At 36.8% G+C, this 26,034-nt stretch overlaps 1 protein-coding gene across 1 annotated transcript in view; it reads right to left on the bottom strand.

Annotated features, from left to right (window-relative positions):
* The window catches only part of PRSS12 (serine protease 12), a 61,845-nt gene that overhangs the window by 31,627 nt on the left and 4,184 nt on the right, over positions 1-26,034 (bottom strand). Inside the window, exons 2-5 of the mRNA XM_010985520.3 lie at positions 16,218-16,356; positions 13,073-13,251; positions 9,285-9,435; positions 1,695-1,873 (exon numbers count right to left, since the gene is read on the bottom strand). Coding sequence (XP_010983822.2) covers positions 1,695-1,873; positions 9,285-9,435; positions 13,073-13,251; positions 16,218-16,356 — 648 coding nt within the window. The remainder of the gene's footprint in view (positions 1-1,694; positions 1,874-9,284; positions 9,436-13,072; positions 13,252-16,217; positions 16,357-26,034) is intronic.

Genomic DNA, 26,034 nt, shown 5'->3' with positions numbered 1-26,034 from the left:
TAAAACAACATTTTAATTTCAAGAGAAACATCACCCTACTCAGATCTCTCTCTGTGCCTTTTGTTAAACTTACATTAGAACTGCGCTCAATGATCCGAGATCACTGGAGTGTTTCAGAAGTAAGTCATAACACATATTGATCCTAACAAATATTCTTTCCTTTTTATTTGTACTCTTACTTTCTAAGTAGAAAAATATATTTTGATAATTTCAAGGTAGTTATTTACATTTCCCTGGATTAAATAATGTTAGGAAATTTCCTATAGCTTCAATCTTTTTAAGTATGAGTGATACCAGTCATTTAAATTTAAAGAGTAAAAAAAACACAGTAACTGGGAAATAGTTCAAAATTTTAACTGTAAAGGAAAAAACACTGAAATATGAAGACAGAATAAGCTGTTCTGCTTAAAGAGTGATTTATAATATCAATGCATGTATTATTCCTTAGGCATTCATGAATTATAAAAACTGGGATACATGCTTCACCCTTGTTCTTTTACTGATAATACAGATCTGAATTTGAATCTTGTGAATTCAATGAATAATTTCCAGAGAACCCCATATAAAGCTTCGAAGCAGATACACAATACAGTAAATTTATTCCCCAAAAAGTATATTTAAAAGCTATTTTCACCCAAAATAACCTAATAAGCCCCCAAATGAAACGTATGAATAATCCTGTGTTAAGGTCATACTTTTCATGAATCTCTGGGATCTCTTAAGGTAAATGAAGGTCTTCTAGCAACAGAAACACTTATTAATGTAACACTTTACTGTCTGCAAAGCACTGTTACAAAAGCGTTACCTTATTTGATCATTACAGTGACAGGACAAGACTATCTTCATTTGAAAGAGGAGGAAATGGAGGCTCAAGAAGATGAAGTGCTCTGGCTTAAAATCTGGTGTAAATTTTATATTTCTATCTTATATAAATGTGTCATTCTAATAAAAACAACAGTGTACATAGAACTATGTAAATGAAAAAGCAGAACCTCGGTATTTCACAAGCCCTAAGAAGTATTTCATTTGATTTTCCTAAAGTAAAATTAAACCCCCAAATTTTTTTCTTCAAGCTCTTTTTACTGTAGAAACAATGAATTTGTAATGACCCAACTTCTCTTGCCTGTCCTTTTCCCTCTTCTTCCCCTAAAACATACGTACATTCACACATGCTCATTTGCACTCAGACACTCCTGTCTTGTAACACATGACGTATCTTGACAAGCACACTACAGTTTGGCATAGTCTGAATATTGAGCACAGCAAAGGTAACTTGGTTCTTTAATGAAGTGCTTTAAACAATAATCCCATCCATACAGTTTTACCAGTTATAAATACATTCTGAGAGTCGAGGCAAGTTAACAGATAAATGGATTAAACTTTTATAATACCTAATACCCCAAATTTATCATTACACTGATTTTGACTATTGATTTTGACTAGTACTATATCTTACAATAAAATCATATTTTCTGATCTAGCTTAGGAGGACAGTGTAGCCTTAAATCAAAAATTCAGAAACATCTATGAAATAGGGAGACAGCATTTTAAGGTACAATTGCATTTTAAAGTTTTATCTGGGGGATTCATGTGTATGCTCATTCAGTAATATTACCTAAACTGAGGAGAAGGGAAGGTAAGCCCAAATAATGCTGGGGTCAAGAGTTAGTAGATTAGTGGGGTGGAACTCCTACCTGTTAGAGGGGTACAGGACACTCCAGCATCTTCTTTATGACCGCAGTTATGCTCTCCCCAGGAACTCTTTGGACACTGCTCAATAGAAAGCTCATTGCCAGTGCAGCGCACTTCATCCAACATTACTGGGCCAGTTCCTTCCCCAAAATACGCCTGACTCCATGCTTTGGCAATGCCACTGAACAAACATAAGAACATATGTTTTCTTACCAGCAAATGTTAAATCATGATTAATCCATACTTTCCAAAATCATGATTAATCCATACTTCCCCTTATCAATTCACTCCATAGGTCACATACGACTTGTGCAATTTCTCTTTTTTTTTTTTTGTTTGTTGCCCTTTATATTTCTGGCCATGAGAAATCTTTCAAAGGCTGCTAGTTATTCTCCAATATTTACTCTCCTTTTCTTCATTAGTAATGGAACCTCCGATTTTTAGGAAGACAATGGCTCTCCAGTATAAAGATCACATTTCCCACCCTCCCTTCCTTCCAGCTGACATAGTTTGTTTTAAAATATGCATAACATAAAATGTACCATTTTAACCATTTTAAGTGGACAATTCAGTGGCATTAAGTACATTCACACTGTTGTGCAACCATCACCACCATCCATCTCCAGAACTTTTAAATCACCCCAAACTGAAACTCGGTACCCATTTTAGATAATTAAGGTATTTAGGTAAAAGTGTCATGTATCACTTCCAGGAATTATCTATGTTCCACTCCCTCCTTCCTGCTGACTGTAAGGCAGAGGTGATGGCTGGAGCTTGAGAAGCTGTCTTGGTCCATAAGGTACCACACTTAAGAATGAAAGAACAGTAAGCACGAAAGAGCCTGAGGCCCTGATGACTGTGGAACCACCATACCAGCCATAAGCTGATTATCTCTGGTCTCTTGAGAGAGAAATAAACCCTTGTCTTGTTTAAGCCACTCTTATTTTCAGTTCTCTGGAAATACCACCAAATATCTCTTCACTCAAATTTAATTGTACTAAATTTACTTCTCCCACTAGTCAAAGAAGTACCATATTCTAGAATTCCAGATTTCATTGAAGATTGTAACTGCCTGTCAAAGTGATTAATGACTTCAGAAATTGCATTTTCAGCCTCTTTTAGCCTTTTAATTTTTAGACTAGAACATTTTTATTTTTAGTTTGTTTTTCAATGATACTGTATCTATTTCCCATTACTTAAGTTGCCCTTTTCTCATAACATTATAACTATCTTGAGAATTTACAGCCAAAACAAGAATGTAATTTTCACATATGTAAGTTAGATTTTACTGTCCAAACATAAGGTTTCATGGGAACAAAGCCACACTCATTCCCAACTTATTGTCTGTGGCAGCTTTTGCACTACACAAAGGCACAGTTGAGTAGCTGGAAAGTCTAAAATACTCACGATCTGGCCCTTTACAGAAAAAGTTTGTTGACCCTTGCTCTAGAGGAAAGAGATTAATGAAAGCAAATATGGAAACTGATTTAGAGAACACTGAAAGTTGGAGAACAGAGGAGGAGGAGACAGGATGACTAATGTAGGTCATGGGGAAGCCAGATAGGAAAGCTTAGGAGAAGGGCAGATTAACAGCCTCCCTGGATCTTTGCCCCGAGATAAACGCTAGGAAAGAAAAACGATCTATTAAAGAAAATTTCAGTGGGTATAATTCACTGAGCCAAGATTAGATGCTATTAAAAAACCAGGGACCTATAAGAGAGAATACAAAATTTAACCCCAAACTCATAACAGAAACAAAAAATAAACTCCAGATGGTTTACAGACCTAAATAAAGAGAAGGAAAGGAAAGAAGGGAAGGAGGGAGACAGGGAGGAAGAAAGATGGCTAAAAAGTTAATAGAATGAAATAATAAGAACATAGTTCTTATAACTTTGGTAAAAAGAAGGATTTCCTGAGCAAGATTTAAAAAAAAAACAGAAGTCAGAAAACAAAGGCTAAAAAAGTTAAACTTTCTCACATACATTTAAACTACTGTATAGCAAAATACACCATAGAGTCAAAAGGCAAACCAACAAGCTGGTAAAAATATTTGTAAAATGTAACAGCAATCCAAAAAAAAAAAAAAAAACCTCCTAGAGATAAATAATAATCACTTATCACTATTATAATAAATGACAAAACAACCAACATTAAAATAAAGAGGGTAATGGAGAGGACCAGGCTATTTACAAAAGAAATACCCATGGCTGTGGACCACATGGTAAGATGCTCAGTCTTATAATGGTCAAATTAAAACAATACGAATGCATTCTTACATATCATTCATATATTTCCACTAAATATTTAGGCTAAAAGATTACAAACTAAAGGTTTTTTATTCACCACGAAAAAATAACAAACTAACCCTAAAACATTCATTAGCTGGGAGTGACCTGAGATGGGCCAGGCAGAGTAACTGAAATATATTGTATTTCAAATATGTTAAAGATGATATGATAGAGGTCCTAGGAAAAAGGAAAAGGTTGATTATCTCCCTCTGAACAGTGTCCCTTCCTTAAGGGAGGACACAGGATAGGAGCGTAGAAGCCCCAAACAGTGACTTTGGGGAAAGTTATCTCTGTTATAATGCAGTCTTAAAACACCGCTTGGGTATTTTTATTTTCTTCATTATATATTTCCATATGTTCCATTGTTTATGAACATTATTTTAATTATCACAAAAATGTTCAATTAAAATAATCAGAAAAAACTAGTATAATAAATTTGAGAACGAAGAAAGAAATATAAACTAGGAAACTACAATGTAATGCAAACTAGGTTTTCTAGCTAAGTTTTAAGTTTACTAGAATCAAGAAGATAATATTTACAAATACGTACATTCCTTCAGCCGGTCACGAGTACTCCCTAGTGCCCTGGGCTGCACTGGCTTTCAGGAGAACACCAAAGAAACGGATGACGCGGCCATCTGAGAAACTGTGTAATACTGGGGAAAGCAACATACAGCTCATGCGTTGTTAAAGTCAAACAAGTGCTGTGTGAATTCGATAAAGCTGTGTGTTCTCTGTCCTCATTTTATGGAAATTCTTCTTACACCAGGCCTGGCAGTTCATTTGCCGTAATAATCCCGGTGTTGCCTACTTTCTTACCCTATGACCACAAGAGAAATTTGTGGAATAGGGGTGCTCTGATCTAATACACTGATTTATTAGGTTATTTTTTGTAAAGCTATTTGACCTACATACATAGCAGCAATCCCCAATAAACACGGAATTGATTCATTGTCTGATCCTTATCCAAAACATTCCTAAACCTATTTAGCTAATCTGATTGTACTCATATAAAGTTTGTTTGTTTTCCACAGAAAAAGAGCAAATAGTACCATCTGACTAACTCAATCCCCCAGCTTAACTACTACTTTGAATAGACACAGACTAGAGTTAGGCAATTCTATTGTGCAGGATAATTACTTGTTAGGTTATAAAGGATTGATCCTTTGACTGCAAATATCAGTTTGTGACATATGTAATACATGGACAAAAAAATTCATTTTTAATGATCAACAGACTCTGGTCTAACAACTTTATGCGCAGTCACTCTTTTAAACCTCCCTACAACCCCATCAAGTTATTAGTCCCAATTTACAGATGAGGAAACTGAGTTCCAGAAGCAAAATAATTTGTCCAGGATTACACCACCACTAGCTGGTAAAGCCTGTCTGCCTACGGAGCTGACTCAGAAGCACATTGCTATCCTACCTTCTCCTGGGGCACCTTCAGTAAGGTGCCAGTAGCACCCCAAATACAGTTTACCTAAAACGTGTTCATCATCATTTTCTTCCTGCAATTAACTTTTCTCTCTTAACTTCCCTATTTCTTTCATCCCTATATTTATAGTTATTCTTTTGTTGTTGTCAGGGGAGGTAACTAGGTTTGTTTGTTTGTTTGTTTATTTGTAATGAAATTACTGGGGATTGAACTCAGGACCTTGTGCATGCTAAGCAGGCACTCTACAATTGAGCCATACCCTTCTTCCCTGTATTTATTCTTATTAACATCTGGCTATTTTGCAAACCATGTAACATGATAGAAAAAAATCCTATACTGGAGGCCATAAATCTCAAGATTCTGGTCCTCATTCACAGTATGATTCGGGGGCTTTGAGTAACGTCAGAAGGCCTAACTTTCTCATTTGTTAAATAAGGCCTCTTTTCTGCTCAATAATTCCACCCACCATATTATCTTTATGGCAATGTTTATAAAGTATTTTAAAAATTAACAAACAGTAAAGAAAAAGAAGAAAGAAACATTTTTTTAAAAAATTAAACCAGAAGAATTTTTATTCTGACCACTAGATAATATGGCTCTATATGATAATTTTATAGCCAAAAAAAAAAAAAAGGCTAAGAAAAAAGTGCCCAGAAATTGTAAATTCCTATGTAAGTTATGGCATATCCACATAATAAAATATGATGTCACAGTTCCAAGCTACACTTTTAAGAGTTTTGCAAAACATAGGAAATGCTTTAATATTAAGTGCACAAAAGGAACGCCAATTCAAATGTCTCCACCTGAAACATCACTTTGTACATATGTATTCTCAAGTTCAATTTTCTAACATCTGGCTGCCTTCCTTCCTGCTCCTCATCTTTCTCTGAGTTCCAGTTAATCAAATTTAGGTATCTTCAATTCAGTAATTCTTTTTGTGTTTTAGGAAGCTTGCCAGCTACCCAAATCTACAGACACCATTAGAAGATGAGGGTCAACAAAGACAGCATCTCACAGAGAAACTGTAACCACCACTACAGGGAGGCATGATGTAGTTTCCCTTTGGGAATTCAACACAGCAAGGACAGCTGAGATGAAATTTGCTTAAGAACAAATCATAAATTGAGACAAGCAACAATTATTCTGTCTGCTATCAACCGTGTGCCATTAAAGAACATTTCCTCTGAAAGTTCTGTTACTTTAAGTGAGCAAAACAAATTCAAGAGGAAGAGCAGTTGCAGAATATTGCTTTCCTGCAAGCTTAAAAGAAAAGAAGTATAAACATCAAGTGAAAGAAAAGCAAATGAACAATGTCAGCTCAGAGCCTAGAGTATTTATAATAAAAACAAATCTCCACCAAGCTGGATTGTTGGTTATTACATAGGCTTGTGGAGGATCTTTGCTGCTTTGTATATCTGGAGATATTTATCCTTTTAATCACTTTTCTGAACATGAATCTCCTCATACAAAAGATAGCAATGAGCCAATGCTTGAGAAAGATGTAAACACTGCACTGAATCCCCACATGTGTTTGACCTTATTATAGTCTTCCTTGTGATTCTAGCTCCACACTCTTGTCATGTAACAGACAATTGTTTGTCAACATGGTCTTTGTTTAAGAACTGTTTATATCAGTGAAAAAGAAAACCTTTGGCTCTCAAGAAAGAACTCCACAATACAACAAAAATTTTTAGAATCACTGCTATAACTATAGATATAATTAAATTGTCATTTAAATTTTCTATGATAGTCAGTGTATATTATATACTTCCCATGTGTGCTAGTTGCTTTCTAAACACTAAACCCTCTACAACGGGAAATATGTTATAGACGAGGAAACTGCAACTAAGAGATAGTCTGCAATTTTTCTCATCTCTGGAAATAGGACTCAAACTCAGGTCATTCTGAGTACAGGGCACATGCTCATGATCTTATGTTATGCCGACTCTGACAGCAACACCTAAACATTTGAGAAAAATTGTTCTTGACAACTGAGACTTAGTCAAAACATTTTAAAAATTTAGTCTCAAAACTTAATGAATAACAGTTTTCTCAAAAAGAGCTGGTTGGCCCTATTCCTGACCCACCCAAAGAAAATGACCATACCAGTCAGATCATACACCACCAGTAATTAAAAGCCCCATGGACACAGGACATTCCATGCTTGTTCCTGTCCCATTCATGAACCATGAAAGAGCAGTTGGGTCCCAGAATCAGTTACAGGGGGAAATGTAACCTCACGGTTAAGGATTAGGCTGATGCCACCTTACCCCGGTGTTTAATCTTATCCTTACCAACGGAGAAAACCAGAGCTGTTCTGTGATTCCTGATGAGATGCAAGACGAGTGCACATCACCTGTGATGATTTCTAGCCAAAATACTTGATTTGCTCTAACCAGGCTTTTGGACCTAAGTCTCCCATTTCAGGAGTTGCAAGAACCAGAGGAGTAAACTGAGAGGAAGAAATGAGACAAACTCAGGAGGTAGGATATTCTCCAGAACAACTGGCTCAGTCTCTTCAATAAGTCAGTGTCATGGAAAACAAGAGGCTGTTCGAGACTAAGAGAAACTTCAGGGACTTCACATGCAGATGCATTGCAAGGTCCTGGACTAAATCCTACTTCAGACAAACCATCTGTTGAGGACATGGTGGTGACAACTAGGGGAATTTGAATATGACAGGGTATTAGAAAGTTTAAGAATGATTATCACTTCTATTAGTTGTGAGAATGATAATTGGGCTATGTAGGACAATGTTCTTATCTTTAAGAGATGCATACTGAAGTATTTAGAGGTAAAATCTTAAAATGTCTATATTTTACTTTAAAATACGTCAATATTAACACAGTTTTGAAAAAGAGGGGGGTCAGTTGCAAAAACAATTGCAAAAAATTAGTATAAATGAGGGGACGGTATAGCTCAAGTGGTAGAGTGTGTGCTTAGCATGCATGAGACCAGAGTTCGATCCCCAGTACCTCCTCTAAAAATAAATAAACCTAATTACCTCTACACACACACACACACACACACACACACAAATTAGTATAAATGGTTCAAGGTTCAAAAATCATGCTTCAGGGCTAAAGATTATGCTTAATTGAACAAAATGATACATGGACAGAGAAGCTTTTATCTCAAAAAGCCTCCCCATCAACCCACCCCACCCCCCAGAAAGTGCTAAATAATTTTTTTCAAATTTAAAGTAAAATATCAACTTTTAAACGATTTTTTAATACAATTTTAGAGACACTTCTAGGCTTGCTATACCAAAGTTCAGAATCACTAAAGATAGGGTTTAGAAGATACAAAATTACAACATACTATTCAAAATAGTCACAACTGAGGCAGCATGGAATGTTGATTTTCGTGTTGCTGTCACACGTGCTTCATTTCCGGATCCTGTACAGGAATTATTTCCTTTGTACATTAATAAACATCCTTTGTTTAAGCACACACCTAACAAATAAGGAAGCAAAGGTCAAAAGTTGAGGCAGTATCTGGGGGAGAAGAACAGAACTTCAGTTAAAACCTAACAACCAGTTTCATCATATGACTTCGATAAGTCGCGACGGCTGCCAGTGCCGGTCATTTCCTGGGAGTTACGGAAAAGTTCTTGATGAAACGTGGCAAAAAGCTTAGATTCTCAGGGGTGGAAAATCAGCTGAATTCTGATACAAACGGATTAGACCTAAGAGTAAGCAGACATTCTCTTCAGGGAGCCTACACGCCTCATACAAAGATCAAAAGGTGGCCTTTTCCATTTGTTCAGAGAAATGTGCAATTTAAACACACAGCACCTGCCTTGGCGTACGGAAATAATAAACTCAGAAATTTAAGCAAAAGCAAACAAGAACAAGGAAAACCAACCTCAGCCCCAGCTGCCTGCAGATGACTTCTGCGTCCGCATCATCCCACTGGTCGTCACAGACAGTCCCCCACTGGCCGGCGTGGTAGAGCTCCACTCGGCCCTCACGCGCGCTGCTGCCCCCAGCGAGGCGGAGGGCGGGGAACGCGGGGCCTGCGCGGTGTGACAGTAACAAGAAATTAAACCTACGTATTAGCATTCAGCCACAAGATCGGCTATATTCCATTTCTTTGCCTTTCTCCATCATTAAATAATATTCATCAAGCCACTTCTGTGATATGGCCATACCCGCGTATGTCTGATATATTTTATGGTCATCTCGACCAATTAAAATACTCCAACTTGAATTACACTCATCAAATAGCTCTCAAGAGGAAATAGTCTAAATTCACTTTTCCCCAGCAACCTCAGAAACCAGAAAAGCCACACTCAAAACTCCAGCTATTGGAAACCCATTTGATGTTTTATGGTATTGTGGTGGTGACATTGATTTTTTATGTACAGTAACTTGAGAATTACCAACATGTAATTATTAAGAATGGCACTTATGTCTATAACATACTTGTTTTCAACACAGAACTATTTTTACGTTCATAGAAATCAAGTCAAAATTAACATCTAACACATTACAACAAGTTGGTGGACATCACAGCCAGCAGCTTCAAAAAACAATATTGGAAATTCATTTTGGTGTGAATCAGTTTAGATTCATTTTCTCTGTGAAGAACCACCCAAGGCTTCCCATTGCAAAGTCCTTATTAATGCCTACAATGCCCTGATCTAGCTTCGTCAGTTTCTGACTTTCTCTCTCTCTCTCTCCCCCCCCCCTCTCTCTCTCCCCCCAGCCTAGAATTGAGGACACAGGGAATGCCTTTCCCTTTCATCCGTGTACCTCAGGTACCCAGCATACATAAGGCATGTAATAAATATTTGTTGACTGACTAGATTGGCAGGTGATAGGGAAAAGCCTAGAAAGGATACCTCAAACAAGGAAAAATATTAGCAATATCTATTAATTCGATTCTGTTTAATAAACAGGTATTAGGCTAGGCATCGGCTGTGTGCAAGGTGTCACATCGGCTGTGTGCAAGGCATTCAAAGGGGCACCGCACAGACATCACCCACAAGAAGTTCACACCTCAGGACGTGGACAACATGAGTGCAGAAGAGAGACCATCAGAAAGACCCTGCAGGGGTTCAGAAGTAAGGGGTGCTTGCTCACCATTGGGGTTAGTTAAGGAGTCTATTCTGATGAAGCTGGTAGCCGAAGAGGGCCAAGGTGATGGATGGGATTTCAGAAGTCAGACAGGCAAAGTGAACAGCATAAGCAAAAGCCCAGAAGCACAAAGCTGTATGTGTTTGGGAAACAGCAAGGCAGTCTAATTTTTCTAGAATAAAGGATGTGAAATGGTAAAAGGTAGAGAGCAGGCAGGGTCTCTATTAGGAAATTTAGTCACACCATTTGCCAAATGCTAATCATTTATCCCCATGAACTATGCTTCTAATTCCTCACAGTGCAAGCAGCTGTCAATAAACAGTATTTGGATATTCATATTTATAATCAAATATCACACTTGAGCAGGGACTTAGATCAGTGAAACGGTTGCAGATACTCATATTCTGATATTCGTAATATAGTTTTCTTACATAAGTCCACCGGCACTTCTTCCTTGTAAAAGGGTAAACGAAGCTTCAATAAACATAACTATTCTCAACATTGTATATTAGCTTCTTGTAATTACTGATGGCTAAATTATGATAAGAAACTTAAATTTGCATGTTTTATGTGTATTTTCATTTAGGAAGCTTGGAAAATATAGAAAAAATTATGGAAAAAATGTGTAAGTTTCTTAAATCATTATATTCTTCTCTGCCTCCCTTTCCCTACCACCATGGTAAGCTTGGAGAAAACAGAAAAACAAAAATTTTTAAGAGGAAATTTAAAATCACCTACAACCTAAAAACGTTATGACCTATTACCTTACATTTTTAATGTCATGCTTTATTTTCAAACAGGTAATTTTTCTACTGGTTTTATAAGGAATTGTGAAAATATAGAGACACTCAATGACAAAATTCAGTCAACATCTCACGTCCCCACAAGAAACACACAAAAAGATCATCTGAAAGAGAAGTCAGTAAAGTGTTTGACTTAGGTTTAACTTATGAATAAATAAAACTCCCAGACAGTTTCATTTAGATTGCTATTTCCTACATCCAGTACTCATATGTGATCTTCCATTTGATAAGTGTTGGAAAAGTAGTAGATGCCAAGTCACTAAATGTAAATTCCAAACTGAAAGAATGTATTAAAGGTCTACCGCTGTGCCTTAAGGTAGACTCAGTGTTTGCTGACCTGAGCTATTTGCTTTTACATCCTCATTTAATTCACCATAAAGGCATCTTTTCTCATTCTCACTTCTAATTTATCTCAATCTTCTATATTTTATATATGCTTATAACTAACCTTAAATTTATCTTTGCAACCAGAGTATAAACAAGTGGATAGATTATAGAGAAAAGAAGGAGTTTTTTAAAAAGTAGGTAGAGAGCCTGGGAAAAAAAGATTGTTTCCAAGATTTTACTTACTTCACTACTTGAAAAATGTTAAAACACATTTTTATCAATTAGGCCGAACACAGAATACAAGCAATAATCCACAAAAAGTAGTGCGCTGTTGAGCCCAATTCACATCATTCCTGAAGTAGCAATGTGTAAACATGTACTTGCCAAAAGTAGCACTCCCCAAAGGTGGAGAGCAAAGGAAGAAAAGGAAAAACTGGAGGTGAGGGTATGGGTCAGTGGTAGAGCGCATGCTTAGCATGCACGAGGTCCTAAATTCAATCCCCAGTAACTCCATTTAAAAAAAAAAAAATGGAAAAACTAACAAGACGTCAAGATTTAACACGCACCTTGCCCACCCACAAAAGGACTGCAGCTCTCCAAGCTCACACCTGAACTGTATCCTGCAACACTTCCATTGGTTCTTCCCACCAATTTGTTGGAATGACCCTAAACTAGGTCTCTTTGTTTTGAGGTAGGAGCTTTTCATTTGCTCCCCTGATACTTACACTCAAACAGAAACCATTGCCCTGGGCTGGCTGCTGGCATTCTAAGACCTGAGATATCTGGTCATGGGGCATCTCCAAGGAAAATGCAAAAAGGGATACTGTGACAATGTGGTAGCATCAGGTTGTGGTCACATGTTAAAACAACCATGGTCCCCAGAAAACCCCTCAGCCATTTTGAAAGGCAGCTGTTCCCTCCTCAGCTTCCATTCATATGAACATACACATACTTGTACACTGAAACTGTACCTTAATCACCTCATGCTTAGTATACAGTGCTTAGAAGGAGCCCCTATCCAAGGTAGCAACTTGTTTTGTGGAATGTGCTACCTACAACTCAAAGGAGAACCCTGGCACCATAATTCTATTCCATTCTATAAAGTGAACATATTTAGTTGCAGTTGCCATATTTTATATTTGGCTTCAAAATTATTTTTAACTTGATTCCATAATGATTCTCCACTACCAAAATAAGTGTTTTATACACCATATATAGTATTCCTGTCAGCAAATTAGATAAAACAGAAAATATGTTAAAAGTGAAGTCAAATGGAAATCCAATTGTTAGATGCACTCCTACTGAAGACTATTTCATTAGACTGCAGATAGACTATGATGATTCAGACTGATGTCCATATTTAAACTCTTTTAGGAAATGGTTTAACTGAATCATGCTGAAAACACAACAAAAGTAAAACAAGAGAATAAATATTTCTTTTTACCCTGGGAAAAGCTGCACGTGACAGCAGCTGCCATCTTCTGAGGGCACACCCCACCCTGCCAGATGTCTTTTTCACAAAGCAGTATATTTTCTTCATCTCCTCGGCAACGGACATTGCTCCAATAAATGGGAATAAGGCCCAGTCCAGAAAACGGGATTTGTTTTGCTACTCCTCTTCCTCTGGAAGAACAGTGACTGAGGTTAGGTTTATCAAAAGTAGGTGAATTGTTATCAAAGCACAAGGATTTTTAAATGGAAGAAATAAAGATGGACATGGAAGAAAAAGAAAAACATAATGGGCTATGTAAGTTCCAAGGATATCGAAACATCAGATCAGAACTTGGGTTGATTACCTATGGCAATCTTTTTAATTAATCTTGAATAACTAATGGTAGACATGTTCCTTTACTATCTATGGCTGATTTTAGAAGAAATGGGCAAATACTGCAGATAGAAAGAGGGAGCATGAGTGGCTCTGTGGAAGAAGCATGTCCTGTGGCCCAGTGGGACTTGAATTCCAGTCTAAACTCAGCTGCAGATCACTCTAAAGTCTCTCTAAGCACTGTCTCCTAATATTTAAAAAGAGAAGTCTAGAGGCTTGAAGATTCTTTCCTTCTCCAATATTTTAGGCTAGCATTTTCACAATGATTATTATTACTACATCTAATCAGGATAATAGCAATGGAGGCAACCCATTCACATTTTTAAAACCTGCTATATAGTATTTGCTAGAAAGACTTTGAAACCAATTAATAAAATAATAACTCATCTAATCTACATATTTTAACCTCTGATATGCACAAATTGGCACTAAATGTTAAAAGATTCAATGTTTATCTGAATAACATGGTAATCTCTAGAATTATCTCCATGCAACAGCTTCCATTAACCAAACAGTAACTATTTGGGAAATATCTAAAATTTGAATATGTCTTAACAGCAATAAAACTGGGTTATTTTGCTCTTATTGTGTAATTCTTTTTTTTTTTTAAATGGGTTACTAAGAGATGACAGAAGCAATGAAGCAATCAGAGTGGCTTATATCTAAAGTGTATATTTGCAGAAAGATAGTTTAGGTTCTTCCATCAATCAAGAGAGTAGTAACCTACTGCTGTGGTTCACATCTCCATCACTGTGTTCTTGTTTTCTTATGTCAGACTCTCACAGGAAACTTTTTTCTTCCCTGGTTTTCAGAGGTAATACAAGCACGAGTAGATATGTACAGCCTACAAATGTGTTCCGTCTTCAGGCCCTCAAAAGAAAAGGCATCAAGCCAGCATACCTCGTGACCTGCCCACCTGCTAATGACTGCTTGCCAGACAAAACACTCATTGATAAAAATCAGTAATTAACAACCTAAATACCACAACACTTTATAGGCTCCCGCCTTACTCCTTTTTCTATTGAAGTATAGTTGATTTATAATGATGTGTTAGTTTCAGGTGTACAGCAAAGTGATTCAGATATACATACATATTCTTTTTCAGATTCTTTTCCACTATCAGTTATTAAAGGAAATTGAATATAGTCCCCTGTTATAGTAGGTCCTTGTTGTTTGTCTATTTTATATATGCCTTACTCCTTCTTTTATCTGATTTATTCCAAACCTCATTCTTAAAAATTAGTTAATTAAGTACATTATCCCTATTTGCTGCTCTAATAGCATCAAAAGTCTGAACAAAACTAATGCCCTCAAGGTTTATCTTTTCTAAATACTCATTTCCCACTTTCCCAGTGGGAAGACAGGAAGCTGGCAAATTAAAATCCTTACTGATTTGACTGGAGTTGACTAACCTTTTCATTTGTGTCATCACTTTAGATACTGATTATTAATCCAAAATATTTATAAATTGCAAATCTTTCTTTCAGTATTTTTGACCCGCATTTTTCATAACAAGAATTTTCCATGCTTTCTAAAGATCTCTGGTGATAAAAGGCCAGGAAAAACAGATGGCATGTCTACTTAGAAAAAAATCAATGAGACACGAAAACAGAACAGTAAGAATAACAACAAAAATAAGCCCTTTTGTTCCAAAATGGAAACTTCCGCTCGTGGTGAAGCCCCTTGGCACGAGGCACAAAGGTGTAGGGCCTAGTGGAAGTCAGCGTACATGGATCTGTTTTAAGGAGAGTGTCTAGGGTCTTGGAAAAGCCTGCGGCGTCTCAGGATGGGGGACGCTGCTGGAGCTGAGGGGAGCTGCCGTCTCTCACAGGATCTCCTCAGCGCAGAAACCTGCACCACCCCTCACCCGGCACAGGACAAGAGCACAGGTGAACATCGCTTCCTGCACACACACAGAAACGGAATGTGTGCGTGGCTCAAGGTTGCCAACTGAAAATTGTCACTCGTCATCTGGTTCTACAAGAATGAAGTCATGAGCCACCGCAGCCGCAGACCTCCAACACACCCCGAAAGGAGTCAGGACAGAGATCAGGAATGAGGCATCTGGTGCTCTGGGAAAACTGGAAGAACAGGCCTTCAGATCGTTAGGTATTTTCAGGATATTTTATGAGCCTAATTTTTCCTATCTTCTCATATCTAGAAAAGCACTAAAATCATTAGTGGTGACATCTGCTCCTCGTGACTAGCAGCAACCTTCTGCCAGAATGTGTGCTTGACTGCATGTACCCCCTTCACTAAAATCATATGCACACCGACCTCCCCCCACCACCTGCTCAGAGCAGTTTCTCAGAGCTATCTGAGAGGCTGTCTCCCAGACCATGGTTCTCATCTGGCCCTAAACAAAACCTTACTTAACTCCCAGATCTCACACTGTGCACTATTTTTTCAGTCAACAGGTAGAAAAATTCCAAGCAACCTCAGGCTGCAAGGGCTACTGAGAAATTACAATTCTTGCTTCCTAGCACTAAACAATTATTTTGTTAAAGTCAAAGACCAAAAGATGATTTTAACTTTTGACCACTTAGCATCTGCCCATTTCTTAGTCAGCAAAGGTAGTAAAGTGCACGTATATGTAAAAGAACTCACTCCTTCCATTAGGGGCTCTTCCTTTACAACTCTGCAGAGCAGAGAGTGAGGGAAGTGAGAATGAGGAAGGAAGATGTAACCTCTCCACCTTAATGATGGAAACAGCATTGCTCTCTGATATTAGCAGACTGATTTGGTCAAGGTTGGGGGAACTCACCCCAGCTGCAGCTGGTGACAAATGACCGATGCATCAGAATCATCCCAGTGGCTGCTGCAGACTAAGCCCCAAACTCCATTTGCATAGACTTCCACTGTGCCTTCAAACTCGTTTTTGCCACCGCGAAGTCGTACTGACCCTGAAGTGGAAAAGAATCCCAAAATCCTTTAATAGGAAATAATCCTTTGAATACACTGAACCAGTCCTTGGGTAACATGATTTTTCCACTGAAGTGGCGAGAGGTCCAGTCAGATCCAGATTTGGCCTCCACCGTTCACAGAAAGTGTGTCTTTCTTTCAATGAGGATTTAGCAGGCTCTTTTTTTTATTTGGTAATTAACATTCTGATATCACTGCTAATGATACTTTGTTTTATCTAGGCAAATAAAAAGTCCAATTGTAATTTTCAAAGGGGAAAAGTGTAAGAGTATGACTAATGTCTAATGTTGCATCCCAAATACAAGATCACATCACAAAGGAAGTTCTTATCATTTATGCATCACTCTCCATCTTCACATGAGGTCATAGATAAAAAACACAAACACAATTCAATGCTCTGCTTATAAATTAGCTGTTACTGGTTATTATACCTTCCTTCTAACTGACTGGTTCTTCCACTAATGAAGAATAAAATGCTTTCCCCCTTTTAGCCTCAAACAATAGTCATGACAATTCGAAAGATTATACCTATCATTTCAGAGAGGGGTTAAGTGTTTAAAGACACTGCCTGATATTAGTCTCAGGGAAACCGCCACTCAGTAGAGTGCTTTGGTGTAATCGAATGCCCCTGAAAGAACCTTTACTTCTCTTTACATATCATCACCATTTAGCTGCTCCACAGTCCACTATTTGAGTCATTCTTTTCAGTCTTAAAAGAGTCAAAATTAAAATTCAAGCACCCCTAGGAAAAATAATATTTTAAGTCTTATCCCTTAAGTGTGGATCGAAGTGGTTACTTAGGCTTATCGTGGTGATCATTTCATAATGCATGCAGATGTCAAATCACTATGCAGTATATCTGAAACTAACATAATGTTGTTTGTGAAATATATTTCCATTTTTTAAAAATGTGGATCAAAGGCTTACTGTCTCTTCTCATTGGCACTGGTTTGCAGGGCGGGTCCTGAGGGGCAGCAAGTGGGATACCAGCAGAGATAGAGTCAAACTCGGACTACTTAAGAATTTCACAAAATTTTGTGAAAAGTCACTTAGGATGGCCTTTATTTCATATGTAAAGAAATTGAGAAATTAAATTCTACCAGAAATTTCTGGCATGTTTAGCATATTTCAAACTCATTATGTATGGCTTTACAATAACTTTCAAAAAATATTAGATTCACAATTCATCACAAATTTCATTTGCACTAGCCTAGTCATCTACCACTATTATTTTCCACATCATCATCCTTAAAAAATGTAAGTACTTAAGAAAAACATATCCTATTTCTTATGAAAATACAAAGTGTCATTTAATTCAAACAAAAAGCAATAATAAATGAAGGCAAACATTGCACTGCCAAATCCTAATTTTTCTAGAGAGCACATGGGCTTGGGTCATTCATATGGCAGACAACCTAAATGTCATTCATATATTCTAAACTTCTTTTTTTTATATTTTTTAAGGGGAAGGTAATTAGGTTTATCTAGTTATTTCTTTTGGTGGAGGAACCAGGGATTGAACCCAGGACCTTGTTCATGCTAAGCATGTGCTATAACCACTTAGCTGTCCCTCCTCCTTTAAACTTCTTTAATTCAGACCAAGCAAGAGAAAGCCCTGTTTAGCTCAGTGAAAAGTGTTAACTGTAGAACATATGTCTAAAGAGTTTACCTGAACTTTAAGGATTTTTTAATCACAAATGTCTTCTATAGAGACCCACATAATATTATGCACATTACAAGTGCCAGCAGTCTATTTCAATTCAAGGATTTCATTTGGTCAGTTCAAAAAAACGTTATTTGAAATAAGATTTAATCTATTATCTGTTTATTAATCCTCTCTCCACCACCAAATTATTCATGTCAAAAGGCTGGAAGAAAGTTCTAGAAAACAAACTGGAACTCTACTTATGCATGTTAAATAATCATAATAAAATGTAAAATACGCCTAACTCACTAAGAACTGGTCAAGAAGAAATGATGCATGTGTATTATTGAAATGAATAAGGCATCTCCAAATGAGATGGAGAAAACTCTGCATAAGGTATAATTGTTACCATAACATCATTATAGTGAAAATGATAGCGCTAGAAATAGTTTCCAGGTCAGCTATCAGTTCCACCATCATTTCTCAGATGCTCCAAACATGCTGTGAAAGCCTGGCTTCATTTAGCTGTATCTGCTATGTGGCAAGAAATGTGGAATGCTCAGCCAATTTTCCTTTAACAAATGAATACAAATATTTGCAATTCGGGAAGAGCAATTTGCATGTCAATGACTAATGCATTCTCTGTCAGAATCCATTCCCAACCCCAGCCTCCCCAAAGCACACCCACCCTAGTAGTGCTCCTCCACATAGTTTATCCTTTCCTTAAGGCCATAAACATCTCTAAAATATTCTGAGTAATCATCTACCTTGAACTCAAGAGTATTTCTTATTGGTACATAATTCCACAAAGTTCACAATTCTTCTAGTGATTTTTGAAAGAGCTTTTTAAAAATTATCAGCCTGATAATATGCCCAAAACAATAAAACATGAACACACAATTCATACTACATATATTTAAGATAGGCAGTAGTTTTTGTTTGGTTTTGGTTTTACTTTGCTCTTGCTTCATTGATTCTCATAGAATGGTTGCGATGGTTGCAATCTTAAAAACTGTAATTCATTTCCTTCAATTCATGGATGAGGAAGCTAGGCACCCAATCAACTGAGCAGCTGCAGAGCCATGACCAACTATCTCCTCGTCTGCCACCCTTGCCACTGTCCTCTTGTCTCTAAACCTAGCAAAGACCCTGTGATGTAATAAGCATCTTTTACTACTTCAGATACCACTTTATGCATTCTGCCATGTTGGTTTTAACCTTTCTTCTTGAAATATTGCAGCTAATCTACCAAACACTACATGATGACAAACTAGCCAGGCTGAAGCTAAGAAACTTGAAGAGTTTCTCTACACTGCACAGCAGGAGAGAAGTGGCTTTCTGGTGGTCTACATTTGAGGCTGACCCTCCAGGGTATTTGGCCCATGGGCTGTACAAATTTGTAGGAAGACTATACATTTGCACAAATTTGTAGGTGTATAATTACAAGAGGCAATACCCTTAGCTCAATGTGGGGGGAGGGGGGATGAAACAATAAAGCAATCCACAAAGGTCATAAGGTCATAGCCTGGTAAACTCATTTCTACTGCTATCTCACTAACAATAAAGTTCTTCAGATACATTCTACACCAAATTCTTTGGCAAATATTGTTCCATTGTCACAATCTCTTATTGTGAAAAACTGATCCATCCTCCTTCGCTCACGCATTCCTGCTCCAGCCCAGCACTTTGCAATGTTCTTCACAGTCTCAGCTAACATCTGCCAGCTACACCCCAGTAAATCCAGGCTGCACTGTCTTCAAGCCTCTCATGTGCCAATTTGATGGAAAATATTCTATTCTACAGATTCCTATATTTGAAATGTGCTAATAACAATAATTTAAAATTTGAAGTCTCAAACAGAGGTTTTAGGTCAACTACAATAGGCATTACAAATTTACAGACTAACCCAGTAATAGAAGAAAGTCTGGAATGATAAAGCTATGCATGGTGGCATGTCATGGAGAGAAGCCCCTAGAGTTCATGGAACAAATTGTTGCAAAAAAAATTTTTTTTAAAACAGTCAGCTGTACCAGTCTGCTGGTATTACAACTACCTAAAGGCAAAGTGTGCCGATGCACAACACTCAGAATTCTACAACCTTAATTCCCTGCCGAAAACATTGAACTTACTCTCGTTTTAGTTTACTATTATTTCTCTTCTATGTAAACATACCTCCAGTTTTATAAAGGAAAAGAAACAAAAGATTTTTGTTACAGAAATTCACTTTATGGACAACTCTGCTAAAAAAGAGGAATTCCCAAAACAAAGAGACATTCCAGAGGGCTACTCTTTAACCACGTTGTCAGTCTCAATCAATCCAAAGTAGTCTAGAGGACAGCTGACTAGATTAAAATTCTCTTCACAAGTCTCCTTGGTGTTTAGGTTTTTAAGGCTGTTGGGACGTGTTAAATACTACTCCCCCGAAGGATGTGGAGGTACTGACTTCCAGTGCCTAAGAACACATCTGACTTTATTTCAAAACAGGGTCTTTGCAGATGATCAAGTCAAGATGAGGTCATTAGGGCAGGCTGTAATCCAATATGACTATGTTCTTATAAAAAGGACAGATTTGGACAGAGACACACATATGAAGAACACCATCTGAAGACTGCAGTTACACTCCCACAAGCCAAGGAACTATCAGAAGCTAGCAGAGGGCCCTGGAGCAGACGCTTCCCGAGTGCCTGCAGAGTATGCATGGCTCTGCTGACATTTTAATCTTGGACTTCTAGTCTCCAGAACTGTGAAATAGTAAGTTTCTGTTGCTTAAGCCATCAGTTTGTGGTACTCATTACAGTTTACCTAGTAAACTAATAGAGATATTATGGTATTACCCCTCCTTGGACAGCTGGCAAAACCTCCCTTTTTATACAGCATACTTCAAGGAGGCCTAAAAGAAGTATTAGGAAAGGAAACATAGGTCAGCTATCTTTGTTCTCTAAATACAGCTCATTCCAAAATAAGCCAAATGAAAAGATACGCCTATGTAGTTAACTTCTTAAAATACACTTACAGAATAGCATTCTCTCATTTGAAGAGGAAAGAAAAACAGCAAAAACAAAGGCCCATACTAGCAGTGTTTTCTGAATAGAATTAATAATAAATATTTTTAAAATCTTTTAAAATTGCAATTTGATAAATGAGCAAAAGAAAATTGATGTTATCACACAAACCCTTTCTCATCGATTATGGAACTTCACAAAGGCACAAAATAATTAATTTTAGTCATTTCTATCATGCTGGTGGAGTCAGAAACGCCTGTGCTGGTGATAGTAAGCTATTGTTCCGATCCTTGACAAAAAGTATGCTTAAAGCTGAAAGTGATGCAGAAATTTCAGTTTATGAGCTATTTAGAAGAATAGAAAGAGGCCATTACATGTTGGACAATTTAGTACACATATTTGACAAAGGACTTAAATGTAATCTTATATCTTATACCAAAGGCAACACTGGGAAAATAAATGATCATTTCCTATTTTAATTACAAAATATGGCAAAAAAAATTCGCAATTCCTAAAAACAACTGAATTGGGAAGCTGTTAGTTGAATTTTTCAAGTACAGTAGGGGAGGCTATGTTCATTTTGATGTTATTTTTTTCCTATACCGTATGTGACAGTACTAAGGTATTCTATTTTTGTCTATGATTATATTTACCCATAACTGAAACCAGTTTAACATTGTGAAATTATAGATTTTATTCAAACCATCCCATGTCAAAATGAAATCAAAGCATCTTTTAACATATGGAGCTTTCTCCTGAACTGATATCCAACTGAACTATATTTGCCCCCATTAGTTCACATCTATAATTCATATAACTGTTCATTTATTATTCATGTAGATACCTTTAGTACTGAGAAAAAAATTATGAATTGGTCTAGCTCAAAATGAGAAAGTATCCTCTGAATAAGTGATTCTACACATTTACATTGGGCTTATTAGAAATTTATAAATCTCATCGATTATCCTGGGATTAGAACATTATACAATATTATGCAAAAGAAGAAGGCTCTATGCATAGTTAAGTTATGGTATACTAACAATACTTGCATATACATAACTCTAGCAGAAAATTTCACAAATTGTTTGTCTCTGAACTATTCACACATAAACAAATGGCATGGATATTACATTGTAATTTCATTGTACAGCACTGAATGACAAAATTAAACTGTACTTAATGATAACCTCCTTCTCTGTCTCCCAGAGTACATATCACAGGAAAGGTAATAAAAATGCTTAATATTCTTCTGATATCTCAGCTAGAGAGTGGGTGTCCTCAATCAGACGACAACACAGGTGATGTCTTTTTTTATTTTTGTAAATTCTGCTCCCAGTATGAACTAAGTAAATGTTTAATGATATCTACCCTTGCCCTGCTACAAGAATCAGCATTTCCCTCTCTTTGTGTCCCTCTGATGATCCTAATAAAAAGTATGAGACTGAATGTACATGTGTGGCTTGTAGGGGGGAAAACCTCATTACCTCAGTGCTTTGCAAACAATAAATTTTTTATTAATACTGTTATGCTGATTTGTAGGAAGAAGGAGGAGTGAGAGAAGGAGACTGCTCTGGAAAAATAAGATGCAAAAGAGGCAAAAGTCAACATTTTCTGATTTTTTAACAACAGCATGTCAACCATTTAGAAGGCAGCCTACAATTGTTCGTATAGTGCACAACTGAGTGCCTGTCATCTATGCAGACTAAAGGGGGAGGCTTCAGAGAACTGCTTTCTTTATGGGTTAATTCAGGGGGTAAAAAGTTAAAAATTAGAATTAAACTATGTTTACCCAACAAGTGAACTAACTTTCATATTCTTAACAATGGAATTACTCGTTTCAGACATAAATTGCTAGAACAGCAAATAGCATCTTAAAACAAGTAAATATGTTTCACTGATCAAATCAATGTCTAAATGTTACTCATTTACATATGGCTAAAACAATGAATGAAGCATTTCACAGCATAATTTTTAAGTACTTATAGCTATTTTTAACTGCATTATGTTTTCCCAATGCATATTTTTTTTCTTTTTTATTGAAGTATGGTTAATTTACAATATAGTGCTAGTTTCAGGTGAACAGCAAAGTGATTCAGTTATACATATATATATTCTTTTTCAAATTATCTTCCATTTAGGTTATTACAAGGTATTGAATACAGCCCCTGGTGCTATACAGTAGGTCCTTGTTGTTTATCTATTTTATATATAGCAGTTTGTATCTGCTAATCCCAGACTCCTAATTTATACCTCTCTTACTTACCCCCTTTCCTGTTTTGTAACCATAAGTTTGTTTTCTATGTCTGTGAGTCTATTTGTGTCCTGTAAATAAGTTCATTTTATCATTTTTTTAGATTCCACATATAAGTGATAGCATATACTTATCTTTCTCTATCTGACTTACTTCACTTAATATGATAATCTCTAGGTCCATCCATGTTGCTGCAAATGGCATTATTTCATTCTTTTTTATGGCTGAGTAGTATTTCATCACACACACACACACACACACACACACACACACACACACACACTCCACATCTTCTTTATCCAGTCATCTGTCAATGGACATTTAGGTTGCCTCCATGTCTTGGCTATTGCAAATAGTGCTGCTATGAACATTGAGGTGCATCTATCTTTTCCACTTGGAGGTTCTCCAGATATATGTCCAGGAGTGGGATTGCAGGATACTATAGTAACTTTATTTTTAATTTTTTAAGGAATCTCCATACTGTCCACTATAGTGGCTGCACCAATTTACATTCTCACCAACAGTGTAGGAAGTTTCCCTCTTCTTCACACTCTCTCTACCATTTATTTGTAGACTTTTTAATGATGGCCATTCTGACTGGTGTGAAGTGATACCTCATTGTAGTTCTGATCTGCATTTCTCTAATAATTAGCAATATTGAGCATCTTTTCATGTGCCTGTTGGCCATCTCCCCAGTATAGGTTTTACCCTGCTATCCGAAAGAGAGTGTTCCTATGAAACCTTTTGTAAGCCAAACTGGCATAAAGCAAAGAAGCAATTAACCTTAGGACACATCTGCTAACAGATGCACAAAATAAATCAAGATAAAGCCAGATGTTCACAGACACAATTCAAAGCTATGGGGACTGATGCTGAGATGCTGCATGTAGCTCCTGGAGAAGAAGCTTGGCGGTGCTACTCTCACTGCTCAGGGTACACACTGCTTCTGTAATGGCTCACTGCAAAACAAACACTGAATGCTCTTTTCAGTTTTCACCTTTTTTCGTAAAAGCAAAAATTCCCTTTGGATCTCTCTTGGTTAACAAAAACAGGTTCTAATGAGGTCTTATGTAAAAGTGAGGTGACATAAAGCAAACTTTCAAAAAGTGGAGGATACCTGTATAAGGACAAATCTCAACCACACTTCTTAGCAGACTCTGTTGGTTCTCCTCAATAACCACCTGCTTCTCCCTGAAAGGAGAATCCCCATGTGTTCAGAAGTCAACACTAATCTAGGCAAGCGTAGTAATTGTATTTTCCCTTCCAGAGAGTGCCAAGCAGGAACATGTGATCCAGGTTTGGCTGATGAAATGCGAGAGGACATCTGTAGGGGAATTCTGGGAAGGTCTCCTTGCTATTTCAATGGGACATACATGAAGAGAGAGCCCTGTCTCTCTTCTTCAAGTTGTTCTAGCTCCATATGAAACCCAGAGTAACCATTAGCCTAAGGATAAAAGCCACACTTTGAGAATAAAGGAATCAAGAAAGTTGCAGAGAAATAGAGCTGTGCTGTGCCATGCTGAAGACTGATTTCTTGTAATATGAACAATAAATCACCTTATTTCTTCAGTTATTTTGAATTGAGTTTTCTATTCTTTGCCATCAAAACCACCCTAACAAAACAAGCCACACTCATACCACAATCATAATTATCATTTGCTTTCTCTTCCAAATTTTTCACAGCTATCTTTATTTTCACAGTTAGTTGTAATGTATATAAATTTTGCATCCATCTTTTCTCCTTTAATATTGTCATAGACAGATGACTGAATAAAGAAGACGTGGTGTGTATACATATATACACAAAGGAATATTACTCAGCCATAAAAAAAGAAATGTTATTTGCAGCAACATGGATGGACCTAGAGATTATCATATTAAGTGAAGCAAATGAGACAGAGAAAAACAAATATCATATGATGTCACTTATATGTGGAATCTAAAAAAAAAAAAGATATAAATTTTATTTACAGACCAGAAACAGACTCTCATGGACACAGAAAACAAACTGTGGTTACCAGGGGGGAAAAGGGAGGTAGGGCTAAGATTAGGAGTTTGGGATTAATAGATACACATTACTATACACAACACAGATAAACAACAAGGACCTATTGTATAGCACAAGGAACAATATTCAATGTCCTGTAATGAGCTGTAACGGAAAAGAATCTGAAAAATAAATACATAAACGTATATGTATAACAATCACTTTGCTGTACACCTGAAACTAACGTTGTCAACCAACTACACTTCAATAAAAAATAAGAATTTTACAAAAAACATTGTCAGAGGCATTTTTCCATTTTTTTAATATATAATCTTTGCAATTATCACTTTAAGAGCTGCATAGTATTCATCAAATGAAGGGACCTCTGAGTAGTACCTTATCGCTGGGTATTTAGGTTTGCCTTCACAGTTATAAACCAAATTATGTTTACGAAGATTACTTTCATACACACACACACTCAAAGACTATATATATATGTATATATGGACTCTGTGTGTGTGTGTGTGTGTGTGTATGTATATATATTTCAAGTTAATCACTTGTAAAAGGCAATAGTAACTGGATATCTAATTTTCTTCTTTAAAAAAACCTTCACACTAGTAAAGAGTCAGAAAATGCCCCAAGTCAAAGCTATTTTATAATTGCCTTAGCCTGAAAAGCAGATTGAGCTCAATATTTAAAATCCAGCCAGGAAATTTATCAAATCTGTTATCACTAATAAATGTTTTTCGACACCTGCTACATCGAATCAAG

Source organism: Camelus dromedarius, chromosome 1 (genome assembly GCF_036321535.1).
Source record: "Camelus dromedarius isolate mCamDro1 chromosome 1, mCamDro1.pat, whole genome shotgun sequence".
Classification (NCBI taxonomy): domain Eukaryota; kingdom Metazoa; phylum Chordata; class Mammalia; order Artiodactyla; family Camelidae; genus Camelus; species Camelus dromedarius.
Note: the sequence above shows the minus strand (reverse complement) of the source record. Positions and strands in the feature narration are given on the sequence as shown.